At 41.1% G+C, this 12384-nt stretch overlaps 1 protein-coding gene across 2 annotated transcripts in view; it reads left to right on the top strand.

Annotated features, from left to right (window-relative positions):
- The first annotated feature begins 3259 nt into the window (after window positions 1–3259).
- KPNA5 (karyopherin subunit alpha 5) overlaps window positions 3260–12384 on the top strand; it is a 53765-nt gene continuing 44640 nt past the window's right edge. The window contains exons 1-2 of one of the 2 annotated variants that reach the window (XM_050786617.1): window positions 3260–3595; window positions 11773–11906. In XM_050786617.1, the coding sequence (XP_050642574.1) occupies window positions 3592–3595; window positions 11773–11906 (138 nt within the window). In that variant the 5' untranslated portion in view covers window positions 3260–3591. The other variant, XM_050786616.1, reaches the window with a different exon arrangement.

The raw sequence follows: 12384 nt of genomic DNA, 5'->3' as shown, positions 1-12384 counted from the left end.
AGCTATAACGCTCAGTAGGTTAGGTGTATTAAATGCATTTTTGATTTACAATATTTTCAACTTACTGATGGGTTTATTGGGAAATAACCCCATTGTAAGTTGAGGATCATCTGTATTCCTCACAGTTTTGGAAACTAGAAGTCCAAGATCAAGGCTTAGACAGATTTAGTCTCTGATGATAGCCAGTTTCCTCATAGACAGTACCTCTACCTTCACATAGTGAAGGGGGCAAGGCATTTCCTTTGACCTTGTTTTACAAGAGCACTAATCCCATCATTAACTCCATCCCCGTGATGTAATCACCTCCCAAAGGCCCCACTTCTCAGTACCATCACTTTGAGGGTTAGGTTTCAACACATGGATTTGAGGGGGACAAAAATATTCAGACCATAGCATCTGCCTAAGTAAAAAGATATTGTTGCCCATGGGCTAGAAACCTTTCTTTTCCATCATGGCCTGTGGAGGAAGTAATCTAATAGGGCAATAAGCTCTCTACTTTTGAGGCAGCAGCTTTTGGGATAAAAGGACCACTGAGAAGTGGATTTTATTTTGATAGGCAGATTGGGAAAGATGCCGTAGAAGGTCAGTTCTTGGTAGGAAGTTGCTGTGATTGGCATTGCATACAACTAATGACGTCAGCATCTTGATACCAATCCTATTCCTCCAGTTCTTTCCTGGATATGAAAAGCCAGGACCTAGACCCTTCTGAGCAGTGGTCTAAAAGACACCATTACCATCTCTTCTGCCATATCTATCCAGAGGGAAGACATGTCCAGATAGCAGGAATCTTCTTCGGGAGTATAAAAACAAGTGCAGACCATCTAAATGAGAACAAGCAAAGCCAAATTTATTTGAAGCTTACAATAGCAAGGGAGTCAGCCACCATCACTTGCATTTGTCAGAGACTCAGTGGCAGGCAGAGAGTGGAAAAGCTTTAGAGTGGAAAAAAAGGGAAAGCTTCAGGTATGCCAGTTCAAGGCTGTTGGCATGGAGAAGCTGCAGGTGGGCTAATTAAAAGCAGGGCATCCTGTGTAATTATTTAGGGATGGGTAGATATTTGGCTTTCTCTAGCTGGCTTTGAGTTGGAATCCCAGACAAAAATTAGAGAAGCTATCAGTTATTAATCACATCCTGGTCATTTGGGGTAGATGGCTACAAGGGTTATTGCTTGGCTTCCTGGACTGGTTGCTACATTTAGTAATCTGATTTCTTGGACTGGTTACTGGACACAGCAAGTTGCCTTCCTGGACTGGTTGTTGAAGATTATAGGTTAGTGTTCTATTTGTATATATTGTCTGGCCATTGTCTCTTTGAATTCAGTCTCCCAGGATAGAGGAGTAGGGAGGAAATAAGATAGGGATAAGGTGACCAGGTGATTAAGGCAAGTAAACTCCTATCAATACTTCAATAGTGCTGTTGTCAGAGGCGTTTGAACCAGAGTGACTCCAACTTGAACAGGTGCTGGGTAGAGTGAGGCTGAGACCTACTGAGCTACATTCCCAGGAGGTTAGGCATTCTTAGTCACAGAAGATAGGCGGTCCATGCAAGATACTCTGCTGATAAACAGGATGTGGTAAAGAAGACAGGCAAAACTCACCAAAACCAAGATGAAGACAAAAGTGACCTCTGGTCATCCTCACTTCTCATTATACGCGAATTAGAATGCATTAGCGTTCTAAAAGACACTCCCACCAGCACCATGACAGTTTACAAATGCCACGGCAACATCCAGAAGTCATACAGTCTAAAATAAGGTAGAACCCTAAGTTCCAAAAATTGCCTGCCCCCTTCCTTGGAAACTCATGAATAATCCACCCCTTGTTTAACATATAATTAACAAATAACTGGCCGGGCTTGGTGGCTCACGCCTGTAATCCCAGCACGGTGGGAGGCCAAGCCGGGAGGATCACAAGGTCAGGAGATCGAGATCATCCTGGCTAACAAGGTGAAACCCTGTCTCTACTAAAAATACAAAAAAATTAGCCGGGCGTAGCGGCAGGCGCCTGTAGTCCGGCTACTCGGGAGGCTGATGCAGGAGAATGGCGTGAACCCGGGAGGGGGAGATTGCAGTAAACCGAGATCACACCACTGCACACCAGCCTGGGCGACAGAGCGAGCCTCCGTCTCAAAAAAAAAAAAAAAAAAAAAGAACTATAAGTATACTCAGTCCGGCAGCCCAAGCCACTGCTCTGCCTATGGAGTAGCTATTCTTTTGTTTCTTTACTTCTCTAATAAACTTGCTTTCACTTCACTACATGATTGGCAACGCTTTCTGGTAACAGTGCCCAGGTTTCCTCTCTCAAGCTTGCCTTTCTCAGCCCTACATATTCACAGTTAAATAATCCCTTCTCTCCTGTTTGTTTTTTAACTATTGAAAATAGCAAACATCTTAAAACAATTTGTCATCATGTTTTTCCTCTTAAAAAATTGCAAACGTCTTCTGGGCAGGATTCATGTATTATTATCTTGTTTATTCTCTTCCTAGCATTGCATCTGGAACACAGTCTGCTTTCAACACCGTTTGTTGAACTCCAGGGTAGATTACAGGGCTGTGTGTTATAATCTACACTACTTTAACTGAAGTTACTCGTTTACTGGTGACTACATTGTTGTCAAAAATCCACAGATGTGGCTGGGTGTGGTAGCTCATGCCTGTAATCCCAACACTTTGGGAGGCCGAGGTGGGCGGATCAGGAGGTCAAGAGATCAAGACCATCCTGGCCAACACAGTGAAACCCGGTCTCTACTAAAAATACAAAAATTAGCTGGACGTGGTGGTGCATGCCTGTAGTCTCAGCTACTTGGGAGGCTGAGGCAGGAGAATGGCTTGAACCTGGGAGGCGGAGGTTGCAGTGAGCCGAGATCACAAGATCATGCCACTGCACTCCAGCCTGGTGACAGAGCAAGACTCCGTCTCAAACACAAACAAACAAACAACAAAAACCCACAGATGTTATAGAATATAAAATTATAAATGACAAATTAAAAAGCTTGAAACAAAACGAGCAGAGCATATAAAAGGAAGTTAATGCTGAAGAAAACGTGAGCCTCTCTGTACACTCAACAAGGCTGCGATTTTTACCATCTTTTTTGCAATGTTGTAGCCCCAATAATGAATCTAAAATGGTACTTGACACAGTTTATATCCTTAAGAATGTATGCATGCACGCACGCGTGAAGAATAAATGAATGAGGGGGTTGTCCCTTTGCACGCACGGAGGTCTAGGGGCTGCAGAGTACCCACAGCCTGGCCACCGCAAGCGCAGCTAAAATCTAGGGGTTGTCGCAGGCACAGGCTCCTCCTTCGGTGGGTGGGGCGGAGGCGCGCACTTTCCCTACGCCCCACTGCTAGGATGTGAGGCCACCACTCCTTCGCCGCCGCCGCCGCCACCGCCGCCGCCGCGTCGAGTGCAAGGGCTTCTGGGAGCCGAGCCTCGGGGTCTCGGAGAAGGGGCGCAGGTGGCCGCCATCTTGGATTGCAAACTGGGTCGCTAGGCTTCACGCCAGGGGCGGAGTGGCGGCCCTTCTGTTACCCGCCACACACGTCGCCGCTGGGACTGGGAAATCAGGGCATCGGAGAGTGCCACATTAATGGGTAAGTTGGAGTGAACACGGGCTAGGTTGGGGGAGCCTCGGGTTTCGTCCCTTTGGGAACTACTAGTTCTGGGGCCATAGTTTTTATTTACCCCTTCCTTTGCAAAGGTCTCTGGAACCTGGCGGTGCCGGGTGTTTCTCATGTTTTCCCCAGGGCGACAGCGGTCGCGGGGGCGTGGCAGCCGGACCATTCTCTTGCGGACGCGAAGGCGTGGTGAGTTCAGATTCTTTCAGCAGGTCCTCAGAAGGAGTGATGGGCAACCGGTCTCGTCTTCGCCTCCCCGCCTCACCGTTTCCCGGTAGTTCTTTTCAGTTAATGGAATTGCCAAATGTTGCCACTCATACCTGGTACCCAGCGGTTGTGTCCAGCAGCTTATGGAAATTCCACAGTGTCCAAAGAAGAGACGGGTTCCATCCCGGGGGCCTCCTAGCCTCGCCCTCTCACTCCGCCAGCTGCCCTCCTCCACCTGCGTGCAGGTGCCTCTAGTGCTCATTCCCGACGACAAGGCAAGCCTGGGTTCCACGCTTCTAATAGTCGGTCAGCTCCGTTCTAAGATGAAAACTTAGTTTTTCATCGATAATGCATAGGAGATGGAAGTATTTGAAAGCTGTGAAATGACAGTGATACACCTAAAGAATGTAACACTGGCGGCGGGAGCGGTGGCTCACGCCTGTAATCCCAGCACTTTGGGAGGCCGAGGCGGGCGGATCACGAGGTCAGGAGATCGAGACCATCCTGGCTAACATGGTGAAACCTCGTTCTACCAAAAATACAAAAAAAAAAAAAAAAAAAAAAAAAAAAAAAAATTTGCCTGGCGTGGTGGTGGGCGCCTGTGGTCCCAGCTACTCAGGAGGCTGAGGCAGGAGAATGGCGTGAACCCGGGAGGCGGAGCTTACAGTGAGCCGAGATCTCGCTGTTGCACTCCAGCCTGGGCGACAGAGCAAGACTCTGTCTCAAAAAACCAAAAACGAACAAAAAAAAGAATATGACACTGGCATTTACTTTTGAGCTTTTTGGACACGTTTTTTTAAAAAAGACAAAACCACTAATGATTTATCTCTCAATTACAACACCCAATAATGACTCATAATCTGTAGGAAAGTGGCTTTCTTGGTAGGTCAGGAACAACTCTGTCTCTCTGACCTAAGTATTGCTTGTTTGGTTATAAGGGCTCTCTAGTTGGCACTTTCCCCACTTTGTGCAGTCTTTTACTTTCTCTAATGAGGCGCCCAGCCCCATGGAAATGAAGGCTTTACTGGCATGAGAAATAATGTCGTTTGATATTAAAGAAAGAAAATCGTAAGTTCAGATTCTAGTTATTTGCTCAACTTAAACATGGTTTTTCTAAGAGCCGTTGAAAGCTTATGAATGAAAAAAAATTCCTGTGTTCTGTAGCTTTAAAGTGCCTGAATAACATTTCTTATATTTAAGTTTTTTTTTTTTTTTTTTTTTTTTTGAGACAGAGTCTTGCTCTGTCGCCCAGGCTGGGGTGCAGTGGCCGGATCTCAGCTCACTGCAAGCTCCGCCTCCCGGGTTTAGACCATTCTCCTGCCTCAGCCTCCCGAGTAGCTGGGACTACAGACGCCCGCCACCTCGCCCGGCTAGTTTTTTGTATTTTTTAGTAGAGACGGGGTTTCACCGTGTTAGCCAGGATGGTCTCGATCTCCTGACCTCGTGATCCGCCCGTCTCGGCCTCCCAAAGTGCTGGGATTACAGGCTTGAGCCACCGCGCCCGGCCATATTTAAGTTTTATGAGACCTCAACCTTTGAAGTGCAGCCTTTAAATTTATTTTTCAGTGAAAGAAACAATCCCCTTGGGTGGGGCCCCTTTAGAGATAATTTCCCTTGATTTATTGTCCCCTTTAAATCAACTGCAGTGAGGATGGATGCAGGTGTTAAATCTGAAGCCGGAAGTCAGTACTATTGAAGAAAAAGGAACAAGTGATATATGAGTTGTCGGGGCTATATTTTATTTGGCTAAAATTTATGCTGAACAGGTTACAATGTGGTTGCTTGGATTAATGCTATCATAAGTAGCGCCTTTGTGTGTGTGTGTGGGAGGGCACAAGATGATCCAGTCAGATGTGGTAAGAAAATATTAGAACTTATATTTGTTTACCTTTTCAAACTTTCATTAAAAATTTCTATTTTTTGTGAATTTTATGCTAGAGTAGTATATTAGAATAGTAATGCATGTATAGAAATAAATATGTTGAGGATGAATGCACAAATACATTTTACATATGTAGGATGTGTGATTAAAAATGTTTACAGCCAGTGGCCTAGAATATGCTACATATATAGGTGATAAACATTTTAAGAATTTTATTTCCATGAGCATTTTATTTTACTTAAATATTTTATACGTATTGTATAATTCAACAACTAATACTGTGGTCAGTTTGCTCTGTAATGAACTCTGATCTCTTTCCTTTCAAGAGTCTAGCTTTTTATAGATATAAAATAGAGAATAATACCAAACATTGTTATTAGTAAAGATATGTTGAGCAGTTCCCTCCCTTTTTTTTTTTTGAGACGGAGTCTCGCTGTGTCGCTCAGGCTGGAGTGCAGTGGCATGATCTCGACTCACTGCAAGTTCCGCCTGCCGGGGTTCATGCCAATCTCCTGCCTCAGCCTCCCAAGTATCTGGGACTACAGGCGCCTGCCACCACGCCTGGCTAATTTTTTTAATTTTTAGTAGAGACAGGGTTTTCACCGTGTTAGCCAGAATGGTCTCAATCTCCTGATCTTGTGATCCACCTGTCTCGGCCTCCCAAAGTGCTGGGATTACAGGCGTGAGCCACCGTGCCTGGCCTTTTTTTTTTTTTTTTTTTTTTTTTTGGCGCGATCTTGGCTCACTGCAACCTCTGCCTCCTGAGTTCAAGCGATTCTCCTGCCTCAGCCTCCCAAGTAGCTGGGATTACAGGCTCCTACCACCATGCCCAGCTGATTTTTGTATTTTCAGTAGAGACGGGGTTTCACTATATTGGCCAGGCTGGTCTTGAACTCCTGACTTCAAGTGATCGACTCTCCTTGGCCTCCTAAAGTGCTAGGATTATAGGCCTGAGCTACCCTGCCTGGCCATATTGAGCAGTTACTAATGATAACTATTTGTAGGTGCACATAGTATTGCTGAATCCATTAAATATTTTAAAGAAGGAATTTTGGCAGATTAATCATGCATTTCTTTTCAATCATTCTCAAGGCCTCAGCCCCTTCTTTTCTACCTTGAGCTCCACCAGTAGTGAGATTTGTCTCACTATCTTTACCAGTGACATAATTACCACATCTGATGCCTGATATGGTACTTAGATTATTACAGGCACTTTTATTTTCTGGATGAATCAATGAATGAATAAACCGAGTGGCCTGTTATCAGTGGTACTACATCTTAAATATTCCTTTATCTTTTGAACTCCTTTCCTTTGCAGGACTTTTATATTTTTCCTTATTCTTCTACTTTTCTGACCTTCTTTTTGGTTTCTTTTGCTCTTGCCTTTTTCCACTAAAATATAATTGTCCCCAAGGTTTCTCCTTTGGTCATCCTTCTTCTGTAGCTCTACATGATACTGAATGATCACTCCAGATCCCTGTCCTGAGTTCTGATCCATATTTTCAACCATCTATAGATCAGTGCCTCCTACATGTGCACCAAGTACTATACATTTAACATGTTTAAAACCGGAGTCACTATACGCCTATTAGAATGGCTATGACTAACAACAGCAACAACAAAACCCCTTGCATTATCAAGTGGAGACAGGATGCAAAGCAACTGGAACTCTCATGCATTGCTGATGGGAATGCAAGATGGAATACTCACTTTGGAAAGAAGTTTGGCAGTTTCTTATGAAGTGAAACATAAACTTGCTGTATTATCGATCAGTTCTACTCCTAGATAGTTACTGAGTGAAATGAAAACTTATGTTTACACAAACACCTTTACATGAATGTATGTAGCAAATTTATTCATAACCTCCAAAAACTGGAAACCACCCAGATGTTCTTTAACTGGAAAACTGATAAACCGTGATATGTCCCTACCGTGGAATAATAGCAATAAGAAAGGAGAGTTGATAGATGCCAACAATGTGGATGACTGAAATACCGCGCTAAATGAAAGAAGCCAGATTTATTTTGTTGGTTTTGTTGTTGTTGTTTATTTTACCTTTTAGGCTCAGGGTCACATGTGCAAATTTGTTATATAGGTAAACTCACGTCATGGGCGTTTTACAGATTATTTTGTCACCCAGGTACTAAACCTAGTACCCAATAGTTATTTTTTTCTGCTTCTCCCCCTCCTCCTACCCTCCACCTTCTGGTAGGCCCCCGGTGTCTGTTGTTCCCTTCTTTGTGTCCATGTGTTCTCATCATTTAGCTCCCACTTATGAGTAAGAACATGTGGTATTTGTTTTTCTGTTCTTGCATTAGTTTGCTAAGGATAATGTCCTCCAGCTCCATTCATGTTCCCACAGGAGACATGATCACATTCTTTTTTGTGGCTGCATAGTATTTCATAGTATTTATGTACCACATTTTCTTTATCCAGTCTGTTATTGATGGGCATTTAGGTTGATTGCATGTCTTTCCTATTGTGAAAACTGCTGCACTGAACATTCGTGTGCATGTGTCTTTATGGTAGAATCATTTATATCCCTCTGGATATATACCCAGTAATGGGATTGCTGGGCCAAATGGTAGTTCTATTTTTAGCTCTTTGAGGAATTACCACACTGCTTTCCACAGTGATTGAACTAATTTACGTTTGTTTTTTGACTTTTTTTCTTTTCTTTTTTGAGGCATGGTCTCACTGTTGCCCAGGCTGGAGTGCAGTGGTGTGATCATGGTCACTGTAGCCTTGACCTTTGGGCTCAAGTGACTCTCCCACCTCAGCCTTTCGAGCAGCTGAGACTATAGTCACGTGCCACCCTGCGTGGATAATGTTTTGATATTTTGTTGAGACTTGGTCTCACTGTGTGGCCCAGGCTGGTCTCGAACTCTTGAGCTCAAGCGATCCTCATGTCTGCACCTCCTGAAGTCCTGGGATTACAGGCATGAGCCACCATACCTGACTCTTTTTGACCTTTTAGTAATAGCCATTCTGACTGGTGTGAGATGGTTTTTCATTCTGGTTTTGATTTGCATTTCTCTAATGATCGGTGATGTTGATCATTTTTTCATATGCTCCTTGGCTGCATGTATGTCCTTTGAAAAGTGTCTGTTCATGTCCTTTGCTCACTTTTTAATGGGGTTGTTTGTATTTTTCTTGTAAATTTGTTTAAGTTTCTTATAGATGTTGGATATTAGTCCTTTATCAGATGCATAGTTTGCAATAATTTCTCCATTCTGTAGGTTGTCTTTTACTCTGTTGATAGATTCTTTTGCTGTGCAGGAGCTCTTAAGTGTAATCAGATCCCGTTTGTCAATTTTTGCTTTTGTTGCAATAGCCCCTTCGTCATGAAATCTCTGACTATTCCTGTGTCCAGAATGGTATTGCCTAGATTATCTTCCAAGGTTTTTATAGTTTTGGGTTTTACATTTAAGTCTTTAATCCATTTCGAGTTGATTTTTGTATATGAAACGGGTCCAGTTTCAATATTCTGCGTGTAGCTAGCCAGTTATCCCAGCACCGTTTATTGAATAGCGAGTCCTTTCCCAATTGCTTGTTTTTGTCAGCTTTGTCAAAGATCAGATGGTTGTAGGTGTGTGGCCTTATTTATGGGCTATTTTGTTTCATTGGTCTATATGTCTGTTTTTGTACCAGTACCCTGCTTTTTTGGTTACTGTAGCCCTGTAGTACAGATTGAAGTCAGGTAATATGATACCTCCAACTTTGTTCTTTTTGCTTAGGTTTGCCTTGGCTATTCAGCCTCTTTTTTGGTTCCATATGAATTTTAAAATAGTTTTTTCTAGTTTTGTGAAGAATGTCATTTGCAATTTGATGGGAATAGCATTGAATCTGTAAATTGCTTTGGCCAATATGGCCATTTTCACGATACTGATTCTTCTTGTCCATGAGCATGGAATAATTTTCCATTCATTTGTGTCATCTCTGATTTCTTTTAGCAGCGTTTTGTAATTCTCACTCTAGAGGTCTTTCACCTCCCTGGCTGGCTATATTATGAGGTGTTCTATACTTTTTCTGAGAAGCCAGATTTAAAAGACTACATGCTGTATGATTCCATTTTTCTGAAGTTCAGGAAAAGGCAGGACTGTAGGGATGAAGAATTCAGTTTTTACCAGATGTTAAGGGTCAGGGAGGGCTAATAGGAGCAACGTGAGGGAGTTTTTGGGGGTAACAACTGTTCTGTATCTTGATTGTGATAGTTACATGCCTATACATTTGTTAAATTCATAGAACTGTATACCAAAAGAGTGATTTTTACTAAATATAAATTTTAAAATAAACTTAAAATAACAGAATTCATTATTCTTGTCTCAGAAAAAAGCCGATATGTAAACAGAGCAACCACTACTCTGATCCTCCATCTGTATTCTCTGTCTTAGGTTATCTTGCCATACTACTCAAATGGCTCAGTTAAAAACCATGGAGTCATCCTAAACTCCTTTTTCTTCCTAACCAGATATCTGTTACATTCATATGGCCTCTAATTTTTACTGAATCACTTTCAGAAATGTTTCTGTAATCCAACCTGTCTTCTGTGTTTTCATTGTAGTAACTTGTTTAGTTCATGCCTTCAGCATCTCTCCTGTCTCTCTCTTAACTATGTAAAAGAACCTTTTCCTTCATTTCTTCAATTCTGTTCCTTAGGATCAAGTCCAAATTTCACAGCTGCATTATAGGAACCATATGGACTCTAACCTACCTTTACAGCTTTATGTTCTCCCATGCATCCTCATTTTGGACACACTCAATCTCTTACTGTTCTTGGTTATGCAAGGCTTCTTCAAAAACTTTGCCTTTGCATATGTTCCTTCTGCTTGAAATGCTTGATTCTTCCCATTTCTCTTTCCTGCTTTTCCTTTAAGATAGGATACCCATGAAGCTTTCAGAAGTCCCTAAGGCACAATTAGTTGCCATATCTTCACTGCTCCCACAAGACTTAAAGCATATATTTTAGTGTACTTTACTGCTTACAATAACATTTGCCAATTCATTAGTCTGTCTCTTCAGTAACAGGGATGGCAGACAGATGCCAGCCTTTCCTTCTCTTCTGTTTACTTCATAAGCTAATTGGTCACAATATTGTCGCTGGTTAGACATGGATATGTCCTCTGAATTTAACAGAATAACATACTGGGTACTCACTATCTAATGTTAAACTGAAGTTGGCACCCTGCTTTAGGCTGATTTTTTTGTGTGTGTGATGTATACATCCAGAATAGATTATAATATCAGTATTTTAATATTTCTATAAGATAATATCAAGATATCAATACTGTTACATTGTTAAAAAGTTTATAATTCACTTTCTAAAAGTAAAACTAGCACATATATTTCAAATATGAAATATATTTGCATGTATTCTATGTATTTATAAAATATGTATAAAAATGTTAATGTTTTAAAATACATTTGCAATAAAACTACTTAAAAATAAAGTATACATGTATTTTAGTATTTCAAAAGAACTAATTATACTGGAGTACTAAAAACTGATATTGTAGTCATAATTCAAGTCCTGACCCTTGTGGCCATAGCTCTTAAGGCAGTGCCTTCAGTAAGAAGCCAGACCCCAATAAATATTTGAGATGTGCTTACTGGAGCCTAATATCATATTCCATTAAAAATAAGACACTTCAATGCTGGTTATTTCTTGATCTAGCCAGAAACTGTAATTTAGAAGACTTTTTTTTTTTTTTTTACCAAATAATTCATGATTATTTCCTGATGGTAATTATGTTTCAGAAAGGTTAAAACACTGCGGGGGCTAGGGAGACAGGAAAGGTTGTGGCATCTTAGAATCAATGAGATAGGGTAAACTTTGTCTTCGTTTATTCCAAAATTGTTTAAGATATTATTTCTCAAATATGTGGTCATTTTGCTCTAATCTTGATGTGGAATTAAGGGAAAGTATTCTTTGTACATAATTTTCAGAATGGGTTTTGTTAGCCTGTTAATCATTGAGCCTGAATTTAGTTGCTAGATTAAGTGTCTCCTGTTGTTTTAAGAGAGTGAGTTATCAGTGTCTGTTTTCTTTTCTCCTTCCTTTAAGATGCCATGGCTAGTCCAGGGAAAGATAACTATAGAATGAAAAGTTACAAGAATAAAGCCCTGAATCCTCAAGAGATGCGTAGACGAAGAGAAGAAGAGGGAATACAGCTTAGAAAACAAAAAAGGGAAGAACAGGTAGGTGTTTTTAGCTATTTAATTTTGTTTTTTAAAAGTTTAATTATTTGCTAATTATTGGATAATTTAAAATGGAAATGTTTTAAGAAATTGAATATAGCTAACTCTATTATTTATTAGACTCCAGGCATCATAATTGTAAATTTGTGAAACAGAACTCTGTGCTACTTTTAGTCCTGGGAGAAATGGATTTTCTGTTTTATTGATAAACCTGCTGTGTTAATTATATTTTTACCTCACTGCTAATACATTTTTCCCCTTGCTCTATTTAGATCACTTCCATTTGTCATTATAAAATTTGCCCCCTAAAGAAACATTATATATTATTTGCTGCTTTGTAGTTTTCACAATTCTTGCCCATAAGTAAATTATTGTCATCTTCCCATGCTACTCATACTGTTCCCCCATTGTCTTATTAGCCAGATCTCTGCTTATACTTTGCATATGTGACATAAAGAATGTAAAATCATTTAAGAGA

This window comes from Macaca thibetana, chromosome 4 (assembly GCF_024542745.1).
Source record: "Macaca thibetana thibetana isolate TM-01 chromosome 4, ASM2454274v1, whole genome shotgun sequence".
Classification (NCBI taxonomy): Eukaryota; Metazoa; Chordata; class Mammalia; order Primates; family Cercopithecidae; genus Macaca; species Macaca thibetana.
This window is presented reverse-complemented; position numbering and strand designations above follow the sequence as displayed.